Below are 27447 nucleotides of genomic sequence, written 5' to 3' on the forward strand. Positions count from 1 at the left end.
AAATTTAAGTAGTTTAATATATCAGAATCCCGATGCATGTATTTAAGCCTATCCATCCACAAATTGTATGATATCTATATTAAACATTGGTTTAAGTGAATAAATTGTAAAGAATTATATAGATTAAACTTTTGGGTGCAAAGAAAAAGAAGAAGGTAGGTATATCATTCACGTTCCCAACGAAGATCATCCATCAATCATCATCCACGTGTTCTGTTTCCAGACATGAAAAAATTGATTAGGGAGAAACAGATCGAGCTGGCATGGAAGGAAGAGCTATCCCTTATCTCAAGGAGTTGTGTGTTATTCCTCTCATGATGAACTTGGAAACCCTTATAATCATTAATTTGTTGTCCCAATTCTTAATTAAAGTTGAAACACAAGTTCTTGGTTGTCCCAACAAGTTGAAAAATGATGCATGTGTCCCATACATGCATGTACGTAGTCTCTGTGTAAGGGTACGAATGTTAACATTCATGTATATTGACAATGCATATTCACTGACATTGTGTACGTATATTGTATTTGAGTTAAATGCAAAATGGAAACCAATCCAGCTTTCTATCACCTCGGCGGAGGTTCCTGAATTGTAAAGGTTAATCATAATTCGGTAAATTTAATTAAACGGGTTAGAGTATCGAGACATGGATATATAGGTCAATTTTAACTCGACCCATTTAATTAAACTAATCAGACTCCTCAACCCTACTAATTTTATAATGAGCTTTTATTGAAATTTACGAGTCATATTAAAAATTGACGTTTCAATAGACTTATCTGTTGGTTTTAATGATCATCCAATGCATCCACATTTTATTGTACACGTGCTTTACATTCTGACCTTAAATTTTATGTATAGTACCTATAAGAGTATGAATCAGCTAAGTTCATACCTTGCTTGTTCTAAAACTCAGATGAAACATATGAAATTTTATTATATGATTTCTAAATTCATTTTTATATATATTAAAAAAAAAAAAAAAAAGGTTATAAATGATTCTGCAGTACTGGAAATATTGGAACGTTGTTTTAAAACGAATGGGATGGCATCATTGAATCGTGATGAGTTTTCCTTCAATTAGTCAACTAACCTAAAAATGTGATGCGTCATAATTTATTTATTTTATTTTAAAAAATAAAATCTAACGGCAATTAAAAATAATGGATTTAGTTTCACAACTTTGACCCAAATATATATTTATTTATTTATTTACAACTTGCTACAATTATTCGCACGCACCACATTGAGATTTATGCCTCAGCGGCAACTGTAATTACTAGAAAGTTTCATCACCCAAGTCCTATAAACTTTCCTTTGGGTAATGATAACAAAATAATCCTGCAGTAAATCTGAATTACCACTCTCTGGCTGCAGTTAGGACAGATTAGAAGGTAAATCTGAATTACAACTCTAAACCCGGGTCAAGGTTAAGAAATCTCAATTCACAATGCAATTAATGCCCCAATTGTAATATGCTCAAAAGTTCTGGTCGATCAACCCCGCTGAGGTTGCAGTCTTTCTATCCAATGCACCAAATTTAAGCATTGATCTCATCAAGATAGTTAACTCCTCTCTAATTCATCTGATTTAACAAGCCTAGATAGTAGTTACTCAATCATAGACCATAAATAATTATAGGCAGTTCAAATTTGGGGGAAATGAAAATAAAATATTGTTCAAGTGAAGTTGGCCAGCGCCAATGGGCAGTGATATTCAAGGTTTACATGGGATCTTTGCAAACTCAGAAGCAAATGTGATGTGTTTAGTAAGGTACATGTTACCGAACGGAACGACGGGTCACCTACAAGACAAGGAAAAGAGTTATTGAAAAACTATCGGCTCCTAAGGGATTCGGGAGTCTCCAATTTTTAAATTAGTGGGGTATTTACATTAAAAAAAAATGGAGTGTATAGAGAAAAAAAAAATGGTGAAATATGATTTATGTAAGGATACATTTTTAATGTGAGACTCCTCGGAGGTGGTCGCTGATGGAGTGTTTGATTGGTTGCCACGTGGGGAACTACAACTGTGCAATAACAGTTCAATTATGTGTCATATAGCGGGTTGTCTAAATGGGCCTTTACATAAAATGGGCCTCAGACTTTGGGCCCTATGCTTATTTATTGTATCATGATATCATCAATACATGTAGCAAATGCTAATAGGAATGAGAAGTATGGTTTAACATTGGAAAGAAACCGCTATAACAGTTACAACCACCTTTATGTTGAGTCCCACACTCCATCTAACGAAGGTTTTATACAAACCCAATTCAGGGACGCCATCAAAAAGGTGAGGTTAATGAAGCATCTTCGTTTCCTTTTCCAGAGGTTGCTATGCTAACTGTTCAAAATGAGATCGCTATAGTTATGAAGGCTGCTAACCGTTTAACATGAAATCCATGAAGCAAACTCTCCCAAAAAGGGCCGCTTTACATTTTGAGTACGTCAAAAAGTTAAAAAGGGCTAACTAATTTGCTCTTATATAAGGTCATTGCTAATTAAATCTTTACCAAAATGGCACCACCACTCAACTTCTCGGTGCATGTCAGTGAGCCAGAGCTAGTCTCGCCAGAGAAACCAACCCCACAAGAATTCAAATACTTATCCAACATTGATGACCAAAGTGGCCTAAGAAATCACATACCATTTGTGCACTTGTATCCTCCATGCGCAACCGTGGGTGCGCGGGTGCAGGACCCAATCATGATGATAAAACAGTCCCTGGCTAAGGTTCTAGTATTCTACTACCCGGTAGCCGGCCGGCTAAGAAATGCTGACAAAGGCAAGCTTGTTGTGGACTGCTGTGGGCAGGGAGTGATGTTTCGTAGAGCCAGTGCTGATATTACACTGACACAACTGCGCAAGATTAATGGAGGGTTGAAGCCACCATTCCCTCAATGGGACAAGCTGCTTGTCGATGACGTATGGGGCAGCAACTTGATAACCAATTCACCATTGCTCCATGTGCAGGTGACAACACTTGCTTGCGGAGGGTTCATCTTAGCTTACACATTCAACCATTGCATATGCGATGCCTATGGTGCTTATCAGTTCATAACAGCTGTGTCGGAATTCTGTAAAAATCCAAACAGAAACGCTCCTTCCGCCTTACCCACTTGGGGACGAGAAACACTAAAACCACGATCTCCTCCCATTATCTCTTACCCCCATCATGAGTATGATGACGACTTGAAAAACCCTACCATCTCTTGCAGTGTATCCGACTTCAAAAGTCTGGCTCAAACATCTATTTTCTTCTCTCGTGCAGACATATCAGCCCTCAAAAGCCAAATTGATGGCAACAAATATCCCACCTTTGACGCAATCGCTTCATGTCTATGGAGAGCAAGAACTCGAACGCTCATTAGCCCTGAATCCAGTACAAGACTGATCTTTCCTATTGACACCCGTTTTCGATACAAACCTTCATTACCAAACGGTTACTATGGAACAGCTGTTGTATTTCCTTGTACCGTTATAAAGGCGGCCAAGCTTGTGGAGGAACCGTTATCCTACACTGCAAAGCTGATTTGGGAAGTGAAAAAAGATGTCATCAGGGACGAGTATCGGGCGTCCGTCTTGGACTTGATTGAGGTGAATGGACGCAGGGGGTTCTGCAGTGAAGGGGCATTTGTGGTGTCTGACATGAGTCGTTTGAGGTTTGTTGATGTGGATTTTGGATGGGGAGGAGGAGTGTACGGCGGTCCGGCAAGAGCCGGGACTGGGATGGTTCCTGGGATGGTAACTTCAGTTATAGGGCACAAGGATGAGGAGGGTGTTGAAGGGGCGTTGGCCTTAGTTTCTTTGCCACCAGCGTCGCTGGAGAGGTTTCACAAGGAGGTGAGAAAAGAGATTGATTCTGCTACTCCTTGCAAACCCATCTCTGCACTATAGTAGAGTGACAGGGAACGTTAAAATTACAACTGATAAGAAACGTTGTGATCGATTACAATAAAGCAACATGATATCAAAGGCTTCACAAATAAAAAAAAAGTGAACCGTAGTCTCTTAACTGATTTCAAAGTTATAAGACCTACATCTTAAATTACTATGGCGACAAAAAATCATTGGTGCATTTTTCTGAATCATGTTAATTTTCAAATGTTGCACACATACTAAAGCAACATGATCATCACACTGGGACGTGTTGCGAGAACCAAACAGAAATATTAGCATGATGATTAATGCAACCACCTGATGGTGACAGGGTTTTCACAATAGTCATGGACACAAAACAGTCAGATACAACTAAATTGTTTTTACCTACAATGCGCACAAGGGATTAATGTCCAACAAAATCCAAGATGAAGGATCGAGTCACGCCTAACTAAATATATACACAATAAACAACAGATTACTATATGTTTATTGGGCTACAGAACAAGGTGGGGCTTGAGTCAGGGGCAAGGCAGCAACCGGCAACCTGCAAAATGAAGGGCAAAGTAAATGAACCCTCACAACAAATAAACTTCCATAAAGCAGCATAGATAACTATATAATAACCATAATTTAACACAAAGTAGAACAGTATTTATGCACAAATAAATTTATGTTGCAGAGAAAGGCAAGAAAAGGAGAGAGAGAGAGAGAGAGATGAGATGCCGGCTAGCTTAAATGATATCCCACACAGTACTAGAGTAATGGAGACAGAACGAGAAAAAAACCTTAAAATTAAGTGAGGAACACTGCAAGCCAAGAACTGATGGTAATTTGACAGAAATGTAAACCACGGCATTCTTTTTAAGACCTTCTCAGTGTCATTCAAAGTGGGAGTGCAAACCCATTTGAGTAAAGGGAGGAGAAAGTAATATTATGTAGAATTATCAGCAATAGAAATTCATTCAGAATACCTTTTTGGAAAATATGTAGTATGTTCGATGCTAATGTATGGAAGGGATTAATTATTCCAGATCTTATCTAGGTTCTGAGGGCTGCCATAGCATAAGGAGTAGGGCTGTTATGGTGAACATAAGGATGGGGCACCCTCTATAATATGAAAAGGGGCAGCATTTTATCAACCAAGCTTAGCATGTTCAAAACCCAGCTAACAAGTTTGATGATAACAAGATGCTTGTAGCTGTGTCTATCATTTATCAGAAGAAATTGCAGAATTAAATGGCAGGTCTTTAGAAATAAGTAGCTCCGGCACTACCTCCAGGAAAAAAAATTCAGCCAATGGGATCAGAATAAACAAAATCAGGTAAATGAATGTGACGTTAGTTCAATAAGTTGTGATTTGTTTTTATTAGAGGGAAACCAGTCAAATTTCATTACTGAGTTTCTTTTTCTAAGCAAAAGGGTTCAAATTGAAGGCTTTGGATAAAGATCTGGTTGCAACTGACTCTACTGTCAACAAAGAGGGACACTAGGGGCAATAAATGGCTTATGGGTGAAAGGTGATTCAAAAGAAAGTCACAACAAAAATGTTCCATCTGACTGTATTGAAAGAGAACTAAATGAACAAAATCACACAGATAAGCCATGAAAAGAGCATCACCCAGGAATCATGTGTAGAATAGTTACATATAATTGAGAGAGATTATATATAGGCAGAGACAGACAGGGAGCAGATTAAAAAATGTAAAACAAAATAGGTTGTATTACAGCATGCTTCAAAAGCCAATTAAATTAGGAACGTAAGCTGCAATGAACACCATAACCAACAAATATACCATCCAACACAAGCAATGAAGGGTTACAAAGTACCTAAAGCAGTACTATAGTGAAGATAATGAAATCCACAGCACACCAAACAAAGGAATCATGCCAAACATGAAAAAACAGAAACTAAAACTTACTGAGTGTCGGATCGCAATTTCTTGTTAGGTTTTTTCTTATTCTTGCGGCGCCTTTTTGCAGAACTAGGACGTTCACCCAGAGGCTGTTGTAAAACAGGAGGCACAAACTCAATTGGAAGATTGATTGTTTGTGATGATGGTTCTATATTGATTGGTCGAGAGGATTGTTCTTGTTTTGGTGCTTTGAACTCATGCCTCAATGGAACCATTAGTGAGGAAGCCCCTGGAATTGAACCTTTTGATACATTCTTGTCAGCAACAGCCATTTCAACTCCCTTATCTTTATCAAGTACCCCGGGAATTTGTCCTGTGCCTACTCCCTGCGGTGCAGCACTGATTTGTCCGACACTTACTCCGGATATGGCATTAATTTGTCCTAGGCTTCCCCCTGGAGGTATGACACTAATTTGTCCTATGCTCACGCCTTGGGGCATGGCATTAATTAGTTCCACATTTGCTCCCTTGGATACAAGACTCTTATGGGCACCGCTTTGGTCCTTCACTTTATCCAAAGCAGCATAGAGTTTGCGTTTGGACTTGATTATCTCAGAAAGAAGTGTTCCTGACCCAGAACTACCTGAATTATATTATTTCAAATATTCAGCTACACAAAAGATAAGAGCACACATTAAATGAGTAGATTAAAAACAAATTCATATTGATTGCAGAGAAAAAGGATACCTAGGAGAGATACAATAACAGCACGTGCTGCCAATTGTTCAGCTTCTTTCTTGTTTCTACCAGCTTCACCGGTGTAACTTACACCATTGAAAACCAAAGAAGATATGAAAGCAGGAAGCAAACCATCTCGCCTGACCATGCAGTAAGTAGGCTGTTCTAGATTCATCTTGCCAGCAAATTCATTAAGGATAGACTTGCAAAACACCGTATCCTGGAAAATACCACCCAAAAAAAAAAAAATTAATTAAAACAATAAAAATTAAGATATTGGACAATATTTCAAGCAATAATAGAAGACTACATGTAATAATATATGCCATGAGAATCCAACACCTAATTTTATTATCTCAATTCCTGCCATTCTTCGCAACAAGAAACATGAATAAAATTACAGAACCATCAAAAATAGCAGTGAGACCTTGGATAACATATAAAAATTGCATGATAAAGGTAGTTCCAAATTGGGAAAAAAAAAATTGTCTCCAAGACAATAACACATATTTTCCAGCTTATCTAACTTATCAATAACCACAACCACACTAGTTCTGCCGTAACAAAATTAAGATCTCACACGTGAACGCGAAATCAGATGAACAATGTTGTACTTCTGATATAACAAGTTTTGTATGGATAAGACATTTAAGGGAATATTGGTTACTAATAGCTCAAATGGTTATGACTCAGACTACATTATTGATATTGAAAATTGATCCACTTAGAAAAGATACAACCTAAATATTTATGTTCTAGCAGTTGAGCAAAACTTTACAGCAGTAAATTGAAAAGATTATCTTGATAATTGAATTGCCCATGTCATATTGCAGGGCAGGCAAGAAGGATATTTATATCCAACAAAATGGTCCAAATTTAATGAAATCTAGACATAAATTAAGATGAATCCTTCCCGGAATTCCATGGCTGAATCAAGCTTGAATGGATGAGCCAAGGCTAATGGCAGGTTAAATGGGTTCTATGCTGAACATAAAATGTGAACCCCTATATGAATTCAACAGAAAGGGCAAGGACAGTTGCTATTTACTTAAGAAAGCATTGAGCAGTGACCTTATCCAAAATATTAAAAAGAACATACACCAACAAGTAATCTATATTGGTTGTAAGTGGTTGAAAAATGAAAGCCTAAATCAAGTAAACCATGATGAAAGAAAGGATGCAAATTACCACTGCCAAAAAAATGTGATTTGGGTTTGGTACCATAATGGTTGACCTCCTCGCTGATATGGTAGTAATGCATGCTCCTACAAATTTAATTAGATATTTTTCCAAGAAGGCATATTGGCTTTAGCAAGTAACATAGTATGGGAAAAGGACTTGAAAACTACTTTGTGACCTTGGTTCTACTAGGAAAGATAATATAACATGTAGAAGATTGAACTAAAGAATATTACAATTTGATCCAAAAAGGAGTCACTAAACATTCAATGTCTAAATCTACAATTACACTGCAACAAACCTCACAAATGAGAGGACATCCTTCCTCCTTGATCTTTAGTGATATGCCCTCTAGCGCAAGTTTGGCAACATCCTGTTCGGCTGCTTTTCGATGAGAAAAAGTATGTGGAGAGGTATAACTTTCTCCATCTATCCAAACACTTGACCTAAATTGAGGTGCATGCTGGGATCCTTCATTGATAGTCCGGTATATTGGGAGTGGAATTCCAGACCTCTGGGTGTATTCTTGTAGCCGATTCTTATGCTTCAAGTGTTCTGAAAGACCTAAATCAAAATTTGATCCACATAACATTTAGACATTACTTCTCCACCAGTAATAGCATAACAAATTCAACCAAAATATTGTTGATACTATATACGAATAATGTTAATTATTTAAGCACATACATCAATAAACAAATATTTTGGCATTTTCCAATATCACATGACATCTTAAAGGGCAGTTCCAAAGGCACACAAAATGCTTAATATGAAGAACAATAGAAGTGAACTAACATACAACTTAAGCATCATTTAGTACATCGAAAATAGAAGTATCACCAATTTTAGGCCCTATTTAAACAATTGAACTACCAAAAATTATGGCCCTAAAAGCAAATTATAAGTAACAACATACGCTTCATATGGAATAACAATTTGAGAATGGCTAAACAAGGCAATTGGGTTTGCTCATTTTATTGTGTGTACGTCAATAAATTGAATCAAACGTATGAGGCAGAAACAAACACAATACTAACTATGAATCTGCACAGCCCCATCTACATTAATATCACATTTCAAATTCTGATTACATTTTTTTCCTTTTCAGTCACAGAGTCCATGAAATTGTAAAGCTTAATAAACATGCACCGTTTTCACTGCTAAAAGAACAAACTTAAAAAAGTAAAAATAAATTATATATTAAGTATTAACAACAGGAAATGAAGGAAAGCACCGAAAAAAAAAACTAAAAAATAGGAAGAAAAAAAAAATACGATTACCGTTATTTGTTCACTGAGAGACCCTAATATATATATAAAGAAGTCCAAGCTCGTTTTATTACAATTTTTGGACAGAGAATAAGTAAAAAATTTAAAGTTTCGAACTCTCTTTACTAGGCACATTAATCAAACCAAAGAAAAATTAGCAAAAGTAACCTCATTTCAAACTAGCGACTGATTAATTAAAAAAGAAGAAAACAAATAAAATCCCTAAAATTTTACTTCAGTGGAGAAGTTTCTTTTACTCACCAGAAGGAGTGGACTTTGCGGCAGAAGGAGGCCCAGCCGTAGCCGTAGCCGTAGCAGTAGTCGTAGCCGTAGCCGTAGTCTGAGCCGGATCCGCAGTTGCAGATGGAGCTCCAGCTTGAACTTGAGCCGGATCAGGAGCCGCAGTTGCAGTTGCAGCTGCGGCTGGGAGCTGAGGCTGAGGAAGAGTACATAACCATTGCCACATTTTGACAGACTCGGTTGCATCCATCGTATAGCAAAGCAAGGGGACGATGCAGAAACAGTGAGATGTGCGTGTGTAATGACTCTTGATATTCGATCAAATGGGGAAACCCTAAATAGGCCTTGGTTCTTTCATTTTTAAATCATTTAGTCAAATTTTCTAAATTTTAGAAAGGAAAACTATATTAAATAGTCGTGCAATGAGAAATGATACAAACGACGTGGCACTAAAAATAGCCTTTAAATTTAATTTCTAATTATTTAAATTTACTTAAAGTGCTTTTTGACATTGCAATTTTACAAATAAAAAATATGACTTTAAATAAAATCGTATAAAATATATTATATGCGAGTGCATTTTTAAAAAATTACAATTTAAAAAAATAGAAAAATTTACGTTTTTAAATTGCATGCAATAAGGTGTATTTTTTAAAAAAAAAAACACAATTTTAAATGCTAAACAGTAATTTTACTAAATACTTAATTGTCTTTTTAAAAATTGCAGTTTCAAATCACAAATTTTAAAATTCTTATTTTTAAATCGCATTTTTTAGACTTGATTAAGTGCTTACAGTGATTAACGAGTTGCCTTCCAGAATAATCCTCTTATTATAGTATTTGCTTGAAGAGGTGTTGGGTTTAACTATTGGATACTTTTCAAATTATTCTGTTATGAAATTACTCGTTTAATATTAACATTTTTAATGAAAAATTGTGGCACATAGACATATATAATCGAATAAAATAGTCCAATGAAATACAAAAGTGCTACATTAGTTTTTGACACATGGTAAAAAATAAAAATACAAAAAATCGGCTGTTAGTTTAGGTGTTTTTTTTTTTTTTTTTACATTTATCTCTTTATTATTATTATTATTTTTTTTGAGGAAATATCTAAAGACAAATATTGTGCTTGCTTTAATAAAATAAAAAATACCATGGATTTGAAGCCTGACCACATCAGCGACATCTCTCCGCTCTCCTCTCCCCAAACCCTCCTAGGGTTCTTGATCCTCTTCTCAACTTCCTCTGTGAAAAATCATGGGCAAGAACAGGAACAAGAACAAGAAGAGACCCTGCCATGACCACCGTCCTCCAATCCCACTCCCCCGCATCAAAAAACACCGTCCATTATCTCCGACACAAACGCAAACGCCAACACCTGCACCGTCCCTTCCCCCCACCAGAAACCCACCACAGCTCTCTACTAAGCGCCCAGCCTTCGCCTCATACCTTGACGCCCCCGACCTCCCTCCCAAAGTGAAGCTCCTCTGCGGGATTGTCGCCACCACTGACTCCCCCTCCGTCGAGGAGGCCCTCAAAGACACCGGCCTCCGCGTCACACAAGCCGACGTCGAGCACGTACTCAAGCTCTCCTACGCTTTCCCCGGACCCGCCCTCAAGTTCTTCCGCTGGTCCGGCCGCCAGCTCAACGACAACCACAGCCCCTACGCCTTGAACCTCGTCGTGGACCTGTTGGGCAAGAATTCCCTCTTCGACCCCATGTGGAGCGCCATAAAATCCATGAGCACGGAGGGCCGCTTGCTCTCCCTGGCCACCTTTGCCTCCGTCTTTAGCAGCTATGTCATCGCCGGCCGCGTCCGAGAAGCGTTCCTGACGTTCGAGGTCATGGACCAATACGGTGTTCCGCGCGATATCGTGGCGTTGAATTCGCTTCTGAGCGCAATTTGTAGAGACGGGGAGACTGCGGATGCGGTGGAGTTCTTGCGGGTTGCGAAGGAGAAGATCAGGCCGGACGTGGATACGTATGCGATCCTGTTGGAAGGGTGGGAGAAGGAAGGCAATGCTGATTGTGCTAGGCAGACTTTCACGGAGATGGTGTTTGAGATCGGTTGGGACCCGAGCAATGTGCCCGCTTACGACTCGTTATTGAGCACTTTAATTAAGGGCCCTGATGGGCCTCGCGAGGCGATGAAGTTCCTCGATATGATGAAGGATAAACGGTGTTATCCGGGTTTGAAGTTCTTCAAGGTTGCTCTCGACGAGTGTTCGAAGAAAGACGATGCTCGTGGAGCTGCATTGGTTTGGGACGCGATGGTGGGTGAGATTGGTTTTAGACCCGACACACAGATGTATAATTCGGTCATTGCTTTATATTGTCGATGTAAGGGTACAGATTTAGCGAAAAGGTTGTTGGATGAGATGATTTGTTATGGGTCATTCCCGGATTCACAAACTTACAACGTGGTCTTTCAGTACTTGATGAAGAGCAGGAGGTTAGGGGAGGCTTCGGTGATGTTCAATGAGATGATTAAAAATGAGTGTGTTCCAGACCATGTTAATTGTAGTTCAGCAGTTAGGATTTATATGGATTCTCGGGAATATAACATGGCTATAAAAGTTTGGAAATGCATGACAGAGAATTATAATTCTGATTTGGAGAAGACTGGGAATCTGTTGGTTGTGGGGCTTCATGATATGAATAGGCTTCCAGAAGCAGTTAAGTATGCTGAGGATATGATTGGTAGAAGAATCAAGTTGAACCCTTCCACATTGTCAAAGCTGAAACAAAGCCTTTTCAAATCTGGAAAGCAACTTGTGTATGATGAACTTTTTAGAAAGTTCAAATATCAGTAGGTAGGTAATCTCCTATATGCGTTTTGATATTTATGGCCAAGTACTTGTCAATTTTTTTTTTTGGCCAAGTGATACGTGGAAGTTCCATGGACCTTGTGACATGGTTTTATCTTTGTTTTGTTCTTCCATGAGAGTTTATGGGGATCATTTCACATGGTCTAGACTTGTAATTAGGATCGTATAACTTGTAACTAAGATTGTATAACTTGTAGAAAAATGCAAATAGAATTCAATGACATTAACTAGCTAACGTCTACTTTAGAAGGCATCAGTCTGGATCAGTTGAGTCAGCTGTCTGACAGATTTATATTTCTTCATCATTTGATACATCAATAATCTTCATGTAGAAATAAAAGACGTAAATGATTTGTGCCTCAAACAGGTTATTAGGACTTATCCTTGTGGCAATTAGGTATTAGAAACCACCATTACTAGAAATTCCAAAACTGGGGCTGTGCTACTTTTCTTCATATGCTCGAATGCAGTATTCGGTTGTCTCTCTCTTGTAAAGGTTGTTGGTTCCATAAAACCAGTTTCTAGGTTCATGAAATTGCAGATAAGCATTTAACATTCTCTGTGCCTTTTAAATCAATTTCAATCTCTCTCAAAAGATCCTTAAATTGCAGCATGCTGGTCTAGTAATAGTCACTAATAAAGAGCCCCTCTCCCCCACCTGTTCAAAAGTTATGTTGAGGTTGAGGCATCTTTCCCGATTGCTCTAAAGGATCTGCAAACACATTTTTATAAAGGCCAAGCCTTAATTTGTGGAATCCAGAGAACTTACCTAGTTTCTGACAACTTTTAGGAAGGAAGCAGTTTTCAAATTCTTTCTATGGCTCTCTTTGTTGGACTGCAACCATTTTCTGGAAGGGGGAAAGAGTAATGTTTCAATCGATTATGTGATTCTTGGTTTTGGCTCCTCTCTGGTGACTTCTTGGCCATATGTTCCTGTCACCCTGAGAATGTTGCTATTTCTGCTGCACATCAGTGACAAAAGAGCTTTGAGAACCACCATGTGGCAAGCATTTTGTGGTAGCTCAGTTGAACCACAAAACTGTCTGATTCGTTGATTTTAGCTGTTTGATTCAAATTGAATTCTTAGATGATGGGTCAGTTTGGAGATATTGTGTATGAGAGAGCATTTAGATCACAAGGTAACTATTATCCAATCAAAACTGATTATTTTCTGCACTTGGTCCTGCAACTTATTAGATGGTGGATATTTATCTAAAAATTCAATTGGAAATGGTCACGAATTACAAGATTTTAGTGCTCATTGTCAGAGTGAAGTCTCTGGTAATGAGCCACAGTAAATTTTCTTTCAAGTTTATATCTGTTGGAATTGGAAAGTTAATGCATAGGATTTCTTCCCAATTATTGCTTAATTTTTACTAATCCGGTGGAAAATCTATCTTATAAGGTACAATTTGGTGTAATCATATACTTATCAAAAAAAAATTTGGTGTAATCATAGGACAAAAGGTTACAATTTGGTGTTGAGTGTGTTTCACCACTGGAGGTCCATATATAACTATCAGTTACATCATTTGACACTAATATTGCATTGTTTAGATCTCCAAGGAATTAAATACCATGGTCACAGATGGAGCCTTTACATTGGAATGCCTGACTTCTTTAAGTGTCTGTGCTCATTGCAATATAAACTCTTCTGTTTACTTGGTCTAAAGTTGATTTTTATCCATTATCCTTTTAGTTTCCCTTCTCTTTTTGGCGAGAAGGTGCTTGGTATCTGTGACCTCATGAGGCTGCAAAATTTTGCAGATGCATAATTAATGATTGAAAAAAGGTTTGGAGCACAAGGAATTTTTATGATTGCCAGACATCTCTTAGAAATTTTGGTTATCTGTCTCTGTGTAGAACATTCTATCAATGTAGAAATTGTGTTTATCTACATTGGCTGCCCTTTTCTTTTTCATGTATATGAGCTTGTCCATTTGTTTGCCTGAGAAAAGAATTCCCTTTGGGTTGCCTCTTGCTGTTTATTCATCTTTGCATGAATAGAACAGGTTTTATTATTAGGTGCATTAAAGGCAGTGTTCTTTTGAAGATTTTTTGCTGTTGGTGGTGAGGAGCACATGTTTATACTTGTTATTTCCTCATATTCATCTATGGATCCTTTTTATCGAGAATCTACCATTCAACAATTATAATTTGTACCATATTTCCAATCTCCTTGACCATCATCTTAGGAATATTGTAATTTGGTTGTTGGGTTTTATGTTCATAATCTACATGGATATATTTTGCTTGTAAAACTGAAAGGATCTGATTAAAATGCTCTGTTGTCTCTCTGACCTGTTGAACTCTGTAAATAGGTCCCATTTATATGTTAAATTTACTGTTTTTAAATTGCAATCTATAGTCTATCATCTTCAGTTTGGAGTCAGTTGGGCTATCGAGTAGCATATTTGCTTGCTGGGTGGTGGGTTGAGGGTACAAATTCTGGAAATTGTTTGTTGGAACTTGGAAAGCCACTGATTATGTAGTGCAATTGGTAGGGATTATACATATTTACTAAGATGTTGATTTCCTTTTGTTTTTTTCTTTTTTGCTCTATATCTAAATGAATAGTGTGACCATTCTTTTCCATGATGGTGAGGCTATGTTTCCTTGAGAAAGTAGAGAAACTATTATTGCATTTGATTTAGGTTTGGGAAATTTTTGTTTATTCTGTTATCTTTTCATTGTCTTAGGTTTGGTTTCTAGTATAACCTCTTTTAATGGATCTATAATTGGCGAATTTGATTCCCAAACCAGTGCCACTCACAGGGTGGACTGTTATGCCCCATGGTTGTAAGTTGTCTTCCTTGATGTACATCCTAGTTGAAGTGGTTGTTTCTTTTTCATTGGTTGATCCACTCCTCATCTCACTTTTTCTTTTTACTTTCTTTCTTTCTGTCTCATGTCATGGCTTATCTCCAACATCATGTGGTTCTTGTTGCTTGTAATATGCTTGTTCTAGATACTTTATTTGTTATTTCCTGTCAATTTTTTCACTATCTAGGTTGCAGACATTAGAGCAAAATATATATTAGCATCTTACTGTTAACTTGCATTTAATTTAGAGTTTCATGCTTCCATCTTTTGAACTCTTTTTTTCAGATTTCTAAGCAATAGTGCATCTTTTAATGACCTATTCTCGATTAAGGCTTTTCTCTTCTTCCGGATTGAACTTTATATTTATTTGTTTGATGCACTAGAACATTATAACACAATCGATAGATGTATAATGATCATATGGATCTCTATATATTACTCAAAACTGTTTCTTTTGTAGATTAAATTTATTTATTTTTGAATTTCAGAAGATAGAAGTCCAGATTTGAAGCACTTCGTGATGTGACAGACTATTTTAATGAAATGAATCCATAGTTTTATTCCATAAAATGTTTTATACGCTAGAGTTTCTGACTATTGAACACATTATGTTAATTATGATTCATGATATAGAATTTTAACATAGGTACATAAATAATATATATAGATGTAAATACACATACACAGACATATTATGTAAGTAAGCATATGCATACCGATGAGCTTTAGCTCAAATGGTACCTTTTCTCTTTGTAGCAAGGTGGAGGGCAAGGTCGTTGGTTTAAGTCCAGTCCCACCGGATGCATGTGTAACTTACCAATAAAAAAAATGTTAAGCGTATGCATGCATAGATATAGGGCTGTAAACAAACAGAGCCGATTGTGAACGGGCTTTGACTTAGCTTGGATATACTTAATTCAGATTCGGTTCATTTAATAAATGAGTTTTCGTGGACATAAAATTATGCTTGATTATTAAATGCGATAAATTCGTATAAATTCAGCTCAACTTGTTAGGTTCGTTCATATATATATATATATATATATATAAAAGCATAAATAGTAATATCCTATATAAATATAAGATTATTATACACTATGCTATAGTTATACTTGTTAGAACTTAGTAATTACGTGCACTAGTAAGTAGTACCGATATATAATATGTTAATATATACTATTGTAAAATGTGTATACTATTGTACAATGTACAATACACATACTATATTATCGTAAATAGTATATATGCTAATACTACTAAGTAGTAAGTTAGTTACCATATCTAATATGTTATAACTTTCTTGTGTATGCTTCCAGTGTACTTAGAGGGGCAATTTACACTTTTATAAAATTTCATTTACTTATCAAAAAAAATATGTTATAACTTATACCCTAGTTACCCAATATAAGTATTAAAGTATATATAACTATATACATACTATATAAGATATGGTTAACTATAGTCATATGGTATAGACTGTAATTTTTTTTTTCTTTGGAGGAAATTTCTAGTTTTCGTTAAATCAAAGAGAATCATTTTGCTGAGCAAATACAATAGTTTGGATAAAAAATAGGACTATTGTCCATCCACACTTGGTCTAGAGTTTGGTGAAGATTTTTATTTTTTTTTCCGCCAAATGATGGGCTGCTTCATTTGTTTCCCTTCTAATATATCCTACAAACCATAATTGGAGACCATTTAGCATGGCTAGAGTATCCTTGATCAATTTACCATATCGACTCCAACAAGAGCCTCCTGTTCCAAAGCATGTACAATTTTCAACGCATCTCCCTCTATAAATACTTGTTGAAGCCCCACATCTCTACAAAATTCTACTGCCTTCCAAGCTGCCACCGCTTCAGCTACTATTGGATCAATACTAAAAGGTACGGTGGTACATATAGCTGCTAGAACAAAACCCTCAACATCTCTAGTTATCACTCTCACACCCATCTTCTTGTTCAGGTTATCAATGGCTGCATCTCAATTTATTTTAACCACCCTCTTAGGAGGCTTCCTCCTCCTTTGCCTCTCTCTTCTATTATTTTCCTCATTATTTCCAGAGACATGAGTTGCTTGATGAAACTCCTCCATTAAATCTTTGGCCACGTTTTACTACTAGAGAGAGGTGTGTAAGATCCCCTTTGAAGACTACACAATACCTGCGGCACCAAATCCTTCTAGCCAATGTTGTTACCAATTCTAGTTCATCATCTAATTTTTCCTCCTATAGACTGTAATAATGTACACTAGTTAGTAGTTAGTAACATATACTAGTAACCATATGCTAATATATACTATTGTATAATATCCTTGCTTTTGATCCTAAAAGGGAAGAAAAAAGAGGGGGGAGGGAGAAAGTTTTCCAGAATTTCAATCAAAGATGCAATGGAAGAAAAATTTAGTGATAGATAGGATCAGCTAGTAAAGATGCATGAAAACTGAAGACTGTGTATTACTTCCTCATCGAATGAAAGATCCGGTGATGGCTGCCCTCAAGAAATGGCTGAGGATAGATATTGAAGCAGAAAAGGTACCATATTACCACAACTGGTACATTCTAATGGGTTAGGCAGATAGCTCAAGGGAAGGGAATTGGATCAAACTGGATATCTAGAGCTTTAGAATAAGGCAATGGAGATTGTTGTAGATGACATATATCCGATGGCCAGCTTAGTACGTAAGTGTCATATAGATATTGTTCATCAATTTACCAGCAATCTTTATGAGAAGGCATTACGTGGTGAGTCTGTAGATGGGTTTTGTTGTAATCCATAATTCAATAGTTGTAAACCTTTTTTTGGTGCACTATAGATTCGCCATGATAATAATTTTATGTTTCAACAGCTATGAAAGATTACTTGATTTGGTCTTGATGTTTGGCCAAGTTTTGAGTTTATGGTAGGGGTGGGCAAAATATTCGACTACCGCCTACTGAATTGTCACCGATTACCTACCGATTCTACCAACTTATTTCAATTCGGTAATCGGTATAGATTTTTATTCCGAAAGTCGGTTCGGTTCGGTTGTCAGTATAGCTGATTTTTAACTGATTAATTGAACGGACTTTTAATTAACCGAACCAAACCAAACCAACACTTTGGAGAGAAACAAAGTCTTTTAATTTGGTCATTTCTTTTTCTTTTTCTTTTTTTTTTAAAAAAAAAAATCAAAACGATATCGTTTCATTAAACGATTATTAACTGACTGCCTTTTCACTGACTTAATCGACCACATTTTAATCGACTTTACCCCTTTACTCGAAAATTTTAAAATTATAGGTTGTCAAAATGAAGTCGGTGAATTAACCAACTTTTTCAGTTAACCAAACCGAACCGATATCCACCCCTAATTTTTGGTGGATGTTGGATTTCTCCAAAAATATCTAGGTATGATTGGTACGCGGAATGACTATTCTATTAAAAAAAAAAAATGAATAGTTTATCTTAGAAATGAAGAAGGTTGAATAGAAGTCTTGATGTTAGTATATATGGTAAGACTAACATTTAGAATAGTCATTCATATGAGATGTATTATTTGTACAACTCTTACACAACAATTGTACAATAATGTTGATGTGTACAGCATTTTGAATAATAAAAAAAAAAAAAAAAAAAATGCTGAACAAATCAGCATTGTTATGCAGCTAACATATCTCAATTCCTATTGCCCATGAGGGAATCTCTTGAGATAAATAATTTTTCCTCAATTTAAGGAATATGCATTCCCTCACGGGCAGAATGACTATTTCAACTACTCATTCAACTTTCTTCTATTATTAGAATAGTCATTCTGCGTGCCAAATATAACTTTATTGATGGACAAAGTTTTCCTTCAAATTAAGTTGGAGAAATTTTTTTCCAATTTAATCTATTAAACTAATATATTTAGAGGAGTAATTATAAATATTCGACTCTCATCCCATTAAGTTAATGTGGCATTGCTCGTCGATCCTTAAATTTTTTTATCTCATTTTTTAATAAATACTGTTCCAAAAATTGAGTGAGACTGACATTTCGTGAGTTGAATGTGTAGGCAATATTAGTCCATCTGAGAAACATATCAGTTGTTAAAACTTGTCTTTCAATTTTGTCCATGTCTTGATTTACGTGGTTGTCTGTTGTGCAAAAAACATGACATAAAGTATGTAAAGCTTAGTCAGAAAATCAAAAACTAATATATTATATTATAGAGGAAAGAGGTATTTTCGTATGTGGTTGGATATGATAAGATGGTATGGGTTCCTTTGGTTTTGAATGAATTGTAATTGATTACCTTAAGGTCACCGTCAAGTCTCATCACGGTTGCTGACCATCCAATCATCGGTCACTTGGTGGCCAGCGGCGAAAGGATAGTTTTAAAAAATAGTTATTGAGAATTGATTGTCGCCGCAACCGTAAGTGGTGGCCACCACTCACCAGGCCATGCTTTGTGGTGGTATGGTAGGTGTTGTTGGTGAGGGGTATTTATCAAATTTTCAATAAATTATGGCTGAAATGACATTTATCTCATTCCATGTATGTGATATATATAACAATAATATTGTAGCATAAATGGCTGAAGACCATCACATACATGGAATATATATATATATATATATATATATATATATATATAAGAGAAATGCGATGGGAGGCATAATGGTGGAGATACAAAATGAATGAATCACCGAGTCACAAGGCATCAACAATTAATACAGATATATGATTCCCACTTTGCATGAACGGTGTAGATTGAATGCGCACATCACATGCCTCCCATTATATATTCCTCACATGATTTGATGCCTCCTACCGCCAAACATTTATTTATTTATTTATTATTTTTATTAAATATTATGAATAATTTTATAAGACTACCGAACTATACGCCGTTTTAGGATAAATGTACGAACTGCAAACGTTTCAAACTGCGTTAATAACTTTTCTAAACGTTTCACTTAAGGATATTCCGTTAGAATTTGCTATTAAATCCTGCCAAAATTTCAAAAATACCAATGTTTTTTTTAAAAAAAAAAATTATAAATTTTTTTAAGATTCAAGCATAGGTATTTTTACAAATTTCATTAAATTTTGACCAACACCTAAATCCTATTTTCTTTTTTTATTCTTTTTTTTTTCCTAAAAAAATAGGGTTATTTTGAGTACTCCGTTAGGATTTAACAGCAAATCCTAATGGGATACCTTTAAGTGAAACGTTTAGAAACGTGATTACTCCAGTTTGAAACGTTTGCTAATTTAGTAACCTCATCTCAAAATGACGTATAATTCGATACCCTTTTGTAAAGTTATCCCTAAATATTAACTTATAAGTAATTTATTTTGTGGTTTGGATAACCCATTCCTTTTACCCAAATATAAATACGTTTTTATGCCATTCAATGAACAAGTTTTGCCCTAATAATACGTTTTTTGGCCACTCAATGAAAAATAAAAATTGGAGTGAAAAAATGGGTGTGATATATCCACTGTATGGGGAACCTAATCGTCTCTGGATCAGTCCCAAACCAATTATTAATTAAACCATTAGCACATGATCATGTGCTCGAGTCAATCAGACAATTTTGATAAATTCCATTACTTTATTTATTTATTTTAATATCGGAATTTTAAACAATAGAATAGGCAAAAAAATAGATTTAAGTACCATTCCAATATTTCTCGTAGCACATGGTCTACCTTCAATAGTGTTACACTCAAGGAATATATTGCGAAATAGTTAGTGGGAAAAAGCATGCCCTACTCACCCCTTTGCATAGTTATCTCTTTTTTTTTTTTTTTTTTTTTTTTCTGAAGGCTCTTGCTTCATTCATCTTCCAAGTATAACATGTACTGGGATTGCTTGGCATATGCTCTTTAGGGGGGGGGGGGGGGGGGGGGGGGGGGGGGTTGCGTAAATGTTTCTTTATTGCCATTCCATCCCCACTCGCCAAAGACTTTCATCCACTCTTATTCTGTTGGTTGTGTTTATTAGCCTTTAGATTTTTTTTTTTTTTTCTTTTTTTAATAAATGTTGATTCAATGACCGATGGACATTGTCATACCAGCCAAATAAGATGAGCGTCATTGAGTATGTAACATTACTGAGGAGGTAACTCAAGTATGAGGAATTGAAGGTGGTGTTCTTCTTTACCGCACCTCATGGATCTCTCTTTTTTTTTTTTTTTTTCTTTTTTTTTTCTTTTTTTTTTCTTTTTTTTTTATCTAATTAAAAAGGCGTGAAGGGGCGACAAGTGTAATTATTTCCCTTGGGCGTGACTATCAGGGTTCCCACCCGCTGTTGAATGTTCGGATTGCGTCATAGCTACTGCCTTGGAAGGCAAGTCCGTCACCACAGCCCCACCAAAATGCAAGTTGGTAAACCCCATTCTTAATAGCATCTAGTTCGTAGACTACTACTATAAGCGAGTTTGAATTCGTGACCACAAAGAAGAAAGGAGGAAAGAGTTAAACCCTATCTCCTCTTGCTTTACCAACTCAATTACCACTTTGGTGGTTTACCTCATGGATCTCACTTGTCTAGTTTGTCAACTCAAAATAATTACAACACAAGTACGATTAAAGAAAAAAGACTTAGGTTTTAGTTACTTTCTATGGGTTGAGATTGTGACGTGTGTCCTATAACAAGACATAAGAGACACGTGTTTTATTCTCGACGAGTCCGGTGCTAATTGGAAATGGACCCAACCCAAGTTCGAAGCCAAATCCTTGAAGAAAATATGACAAAGAACTTGATGTTTTTACTACATCCATACTTGAGATCTGATTGATTTGCTTTTGAAAAGTCTATGTTGTTCTTATTTCAAAAACTTGCGCAGATAGAAAATTGTTAGTTTAATAATTTAACTAATATTTTGACAGCAATGTGACCGGATATACAAGGTCTTCTTTATTAATTGCCGGTCGACTTATCCATTTTCACTCCTCAACCAATCATTTCACTGCCGTTATTTGTTGGAAAATATGTATGGAAAAGGAAAAATATGAAGGCAAAAAATTAAAGGCTTCAAGGCCCGATCACAAAATAATTAATATTTTACTCTAGAATAGCATTTTTTAGAGTAACTTAAAACACCCTTAGAATGAGAATAATGCAAAAGGATTGTAAGAGAAGAGAATATGGCTATTGTGTTGTGTCTTTGGAGATAACCATAAGTTGTTCCTATTTACAGTGATTTTGGACTCATCTCAACGGTCCAAACTGATTCAATCTAACGGCCACAAATTATAACCACTATATCCCATTTAATTGCCACCTTAACGAGCATTTTAGTACCTTCAAATGGCTCGGATCTCGGCCGATCGAGATAGTTGATTTAAACTCAACCTTCTTTCTAGGTGTAAAGTGCGCCTTATAGCGTCTAAAGCCTATTTCTCTTGCCCTTGCCCACCCCACTAGGCGATTAGCTCTATTCTCCATCATGGTTGACTTCATTGTGACAATCATAGTTATCATTTATATTGCTTACAATGATGTTTTTCATAAATAAACTAAACACATAGAAATTGATTATTACAATTTTTTATTTTTTGGAAGAAAAAAAAAATAAAAAAATCCATTGCCTGGACCTAATGGACTGATTAATATTTACAAGATTTATGTCAGCGGGCGAGGAAACACCGAACCAAATGTTTTATATTGGGTATGCAATTATTATGGGTGTTAAAAGTTAACAATTAGTATCCCTTCCTTAAAAATAATTAAAAATAAAAATAAAAATAAAAAAACAGTTTGCAGCTGTGACCTCTAGGCCCATTCTGTTTGGCGACAAAGAAAAAAGTAACCTTTTGTGTGTGTGTGCATGTTTGTCTCTTTTTTTTTGGCTGAATGATATAAGATATGCCGGAGAGGGATTGAGGGAGGCTCTCTCTTCAAGGAAAATGTGACACATTAACTGATTAAAATTACCATGAAAATCTTAAAAGCTCAATCACAAATTAAACAAATTTAATGTCATAAATGTCATCACAGTGCCCCAAGTAAATACTAAAAATAAAACAAAGAATGCATAAATGACTTCCCCTTCAGACCTACGCATTTTATCGGCCTATCTTGCCGGTTTCATAACCTAAGAGGGGAAAGAATGAGCGTAAGGTTCAACAAGTAATATTCTTAACTGTTGTAAAAATGGTTGAATTGAAAATCATTTAATAAATAGAAATAGGAGTTCAGATAATATATAGCGTAAAACATATAACATAAACTTTTTTTTTTTTTGCTGTGCTCAAAACCTATTCCTCTATTTATTTTTATTTTTATTTTTTAATATAGAATTGCATACAATTATGTCCGTATGCATCGGTTGTACGATCCAACCTTTGAGATCTGGCATCACCCGTGGCCGCGGACGTGCCATGGCTTGCTAATCCATTTTTCGAAAATACATGTTGGAATTAAATAAGATAGAAAATGCATAATTTAAATTTGTTGATCATTTTTTGAAAATACATAATTAATTTTTTTATTCAAAAATTATAAAATTACTTTCAATCTTTCATTAGGAGGAATAGATCATAAATGGTCCACTTGGACCTTCTACAAATTAGGTTTCTAACTAAGGCTAATAACTCACTTAATGAGCCTAAACATAATTATAACTCTTAGCTTAATTGGATTTATTAACCTATGGCTATAACATAACTTAAGGCCCATAACTTAATAAAATGGACCAACAATTCTTTTTAGACATTTTGGACAGAAAATTTCATATTTAATATGTAATGTTCATTTTTCATGACATTTTCAAGAAACCAATTTGTCTCGGAAAGATTGGTTTAACACTAGTCATTAGGTTATGAATTCATGTTTATGCTCTAAACCAAAAAGCATCTTAATCATGGAGTTTTTGGCCTTGAAAGTTGCTGCCTTGGCCAATTCTCCATCATAATGATTTTTAAAAGTTTTTTTTACATCAAATAATGTTTTATAAGCCTAAAGTTAAATCCCCTCAATCAATTTCATGCAAGAACTGCCACTTAATGACTATCACTACTAGGATTTTCCCCTTGACCGAATCTTACCCCACCTTATGGCACTATGCTATATTGCTTTTCTGTATTTTGTAAACATGCTTTTGTAAAGTCATTTCACAATGCTAAAACAAGGGCTTAAAAAGTGGCTTGGAGTTAGGTGGCCTTTCTCTAACACTCTACTCATCATGGTTAGTCTAGGAATAGGAGTTTGAACTAATGGCCAGTTTGGGTTTGTGATTTCAAAAAATACAATTTTAAAATGTGTAATTTGAAAATAGTTAAATATTTGGCAAAATCACAGTTTGGCATTTAAAATCGTAGGTTAGCCTTTAAAATTCAGCGTTTTCAAAAAAACACAATTTTACCTGCGATTTGAAAAAACTGATTTCTGCATTTTCAAATCGCAATTTTTAAAAAACGCAATTCCTAAACGATTCATTTTCTGCGATTTGGTTTATTGTCTATGAAATCGCAATCCCAAACGCACCATAAATCAAAAAAATTAAAAAAAAAAAAAGGAACATATCATATGCTTATTTATTTAATAGCATTTAAAACACCTACATTCATGCTTTTTAAGAATTTGGAATTCTAATTCTCTTTCCTTTTATTTTTTTTTCCTTATATAAAATAATAACAACTGTAGGATTTTTGCGAGATTTAAACCTACGTCCTTTAATATAAATAAAATTGAAAATTTATTTTCACATTTGTGGGCCTATGATCCATTTTACTATGTTATCTTGGGTCCAATTAGTAGGGCATAGTAATTCTAGATGTCATATTCATGTTACTCTTTTGTTCATCTAATAATGATGTGATTTTTAAAATTACTATTGGACTTGTGATTGATCATTATTGAATTTTGACCAAATCATGATTTTAAAAGCTGCATTATTATTATAAGAACATGGTCATAATGTCTAGAATTACTCAATTGGGCCTAAACATTTATGCCCATCACCATGGCCTAACCTACAGACTAAGTTAGGGTTTAAGGTCGGGGGTGTTACAAGTATATTATTATGCTTGATTTGAGCTTATTTATGAATCAAACATTCAATATACTAAGCATGTTAAAGAGATTCAAACATCGACTAACAATATGAAAAACACACCCACTTGCCAGTTGAGGCGACCCTATAGACTGTGTTCTTATAATTTACTTAGTAAACAAAAGGGTTAATTACACTTTGTGTAACACCTCACTCAAACACATGACAATTATTAATTAATTCCAATTTCGAAATCGAGATTAGAGTAAGGGAATAATTATGGTTGTTAATTGAATGAGGCTAGTCGTGATGTGATTGAAACATAGGAAAAATGGGGTTCAAAACACTTAGAATTTTTGGGTGGCATTCGAACGACCTAAGCCGCGTTAGGATGAAGAAAGTAGTTCGAATATCGTTTGAATGTCCATGTAGGACGATGCGTCATGAATGATTTGAATTTACCGTTAGAATGACTCGACACTCGTTCGAACGAGGATTGCTAGGACAAGGAAAGTTTTTTGAATTTCACTCGAATGTGTCACATAGGATACAATGTCATAAGTGAGCTGAAACAACCGTTAGAACACGCCATAGATTGTTCAAGCGTGAATGTCCTGCATACGAATTAGATAGGTCCAAAACCGCAAAACACGGGGATAAGCTTATTTAAACCCTTAGGTAGACACTAAGGCACCATTTGGTGTGTGCTCTAGCCTCAATAGACAGAGAGAATAGAGAAACAAGCTCTTTGGGTTTATTGGCTGTTTAGTTATAACAAAAAATACCAAAGTTTTTCCACTACAATACCTACTAGGAAAGGAAAATAGTGGCACCCTAGTTAATTATGAGTTAATTAAGTTGGAGGTGTTACACTTTGTCCCCCTAAACTACCTTCCCATTTACATTTTTACTTTTAAACTATGACTCATTGCAACATGCTCTTTGAACTACCACTTTATTACGAGTAGGTCCCCAAGTTAGATTTGGGCATTAGAAATTTGATGAAATCTGTCACATGTAAGTGGCACGTGACACGTGACACTGAAATATTTTTTTGTGACAAATTTATCGTAGTTAAATTGAAAACACCACGTTTAAAATTACTTAACAAAAAAATCTAAACAAAATGGGATTTAATCTTTGGCTCTCTCCTCTTTATCATTTATGGTCTTTCACAACGGGTATAAAGAGTGCCCAGAGAAGATACAGTGAGTCGCTACCATCAGCTTAGGCGGAAGGTGTCACTAGTGGTGGAGAAAACTATAGATGGCGAGACTAAGAACAAATCCATGTTGTGAGAGGTGGTCGCTTGTTGTGGAGCCCCCCGTGACCACCCCATGCTGTGGATGCACGGGGTGGTCGCGCCAGCACCACCCTTGCGGAGGTAACAAGCAAGATTTGAAGCTATTGATGTGTGCAGACACAAGTGATACCAACAGCAAGAAGGAATAAGAAGCAAAAATTGTCTCCACGGTCGGAGATTTAAGATTTGGAGCTATAAGATTTGATACTGTGGTTTGTTCTGAAATTTTTGTATTTTTCTCGGGTCAGTGTTCTTGCATTTGATTATCATAATATCATTCTGGGACAAAAGGGAATTAATTGTTTTCTTTTCTGCAATATGGGTGTATGGAATTTTAGCTTCTCTATGTTCAAATTAATAATCACTCTCAAAAGGGAAATATGATGTTTCCTTTTTCTCATTCTAGGAATTGTCATACTTCTTTTTCTGCAATCTGTTTGAGATCCACTGATATGTGTACTTTCAATTTGTCAAATAATTAGTCTAATATATGTTATGTCCATTCAATAATGAGGTGATATTTAAAATAATTATTTAATTAAATTTTAATAATAATCAATTAAAATTTTAATAGTAATTTTAAAAAACGACATTATTATTGAAGGAATACAAGAAAAGCTTCTAACATTACTCGTCTTAGTATTAGTATAACATTCTTGCTATACTGACCAAACAAAATTCCTATAAAAGGGAATTTCGATTTTTAAAATAAATTTAATGATTAATGAACATCGTAATGTTTCCCAAACACAAAAACAGATTCTTATTGCACCATAAGTACCGACTAAAAAAAAGGAAAAAGATTCCTAATATAGAAATGGCTCCTCTTTTTTATTTTATTATTATTATTATTATTATTATTATTTTGCCTCAAGCCTAATGGAATGAACCTGACCATTGAATTTGTGTCATGGATCTGGATTGATTTTGTACCTTTAAAAAGTGATTATTTTAGAATAACGCATATCCATTATTTGATAGAGAGCCAAAGGAGGTTTAATATCATCATCTTGGTAGGACCGTTACGGTACCAACAGGCCAGCACACGGGCAAGGGTGACCTTCACAATTATGCAATTCTCTCTTACATTTTTTTTTTTACAAAAAAAAAAAAAAATAATTTTTAATTTTTTTATCAATTAAAAGTGACCAACCGTACCAGATCGAACTCTCATTATCACCCAATATTTTGGCCTCCTTCCCCCATCAGAAACTAGTAAGTTAGGGAACCAAATTGGGCCCCCTTTTGATTATTAACAAATGGTTGCTCCATTAATTAACCCAAGCTAGGAAGTAGCTAGCTACTCTAACTTGGCTTCAGCTCAAGCTCCTAACGTATGTTATTGTCAATTGCAGACTC

At 35.5% G+C, this 27447-nt stretch overlaps 3 protein-coding genes across 4 annotated transcripts; 2 read left to right on the top strand and 1 right to left on the bottom strand.

The window, feature by feature from the left end:
* The first annotated feature begins 2517 nt into the window (after positions 1–2517).
* On the top strand, positions 2518–3897 carry LOC133860493 (benzyl alcohol O-benzoyltransferase). Its single transcript, XM_062296084.1, has one exon. It carries the CDS (start codon positions 2518–2520, stop codon positions 3895–3897), a length of 1380 nt encoding a protein of 459 aa, XP_062152068.1.
* A 258-nt stretch (positions 3898–4155) lies between these two features.
* On the bottom strand, positions 4156–9519 carry LOC133859363 (double-stranded RNA-binding protein 4-like). Of its 2 annotated transcripts, none has more exons than XM_062294753.1 (5): positions 9182–9519; positions 7954–8207; positions 6483–6693; positions 5802–6378; positions 4156–4426 (listed from the first exon to the last, which is right to left on the bottom strand). In XM_062294753.1, exons 1-5 carry the CDS (start codon positions 9408–9410, stop codon positions 4369–4371), a joined length of 1329 nt encoding a protein of 442 aa, XP_062150737.1. In that variant the 5' UTR covers positions 9411–9519; the 3' UTR covers positions 4156–4368. The 2 variants fall into 2 exon arrangements, with proteins under 2 accessions (XP_062150737.1, XP_062150736.1); XM_062294752.1 differs by having other exon boundaries at positions 7954–8216; positions 9182–9518.
* An 807-nt stretch (positions 9520–10326) lies between these two features.
* On the top strand, positions 10327–13310 carry LOC133859364 (pentatricopeptide repeat-containing protein At1g77360, mitochondrial-like). The gene is made up of 2 exons (XM_062294754.1): positions 10327–11980; positions 12786–13310. The coding sequence occupies exon 1, from the start codon at positions 10424–10426 to the stop codon at positions 11978–11980; it is 1557 nt and encodes a 518-aa protein (XP_062150738.1). The 5' UTR covers positions 10327–10423; the 3' UTR covers positions 12786–13310.
* The last annotated feature ends 14137 nt before the right edge of the window (positions 13311–27447 follow it).

The sequence above is a fragment of the Alnus glutinosa genome, chromosome 2, assembly GCF_958979055.1.
Source record: "Alnus glutinosa chromosome 2, dhAlnGlut1.1, whole genome shotgun sequence".
Classification (NCBI taxonomy): Eukaryota; Viridiplantae; Streptophyta; class Magnoliopsida; order Fagales; family Betulaceae; genus Alnus; species Alnus glutinosa.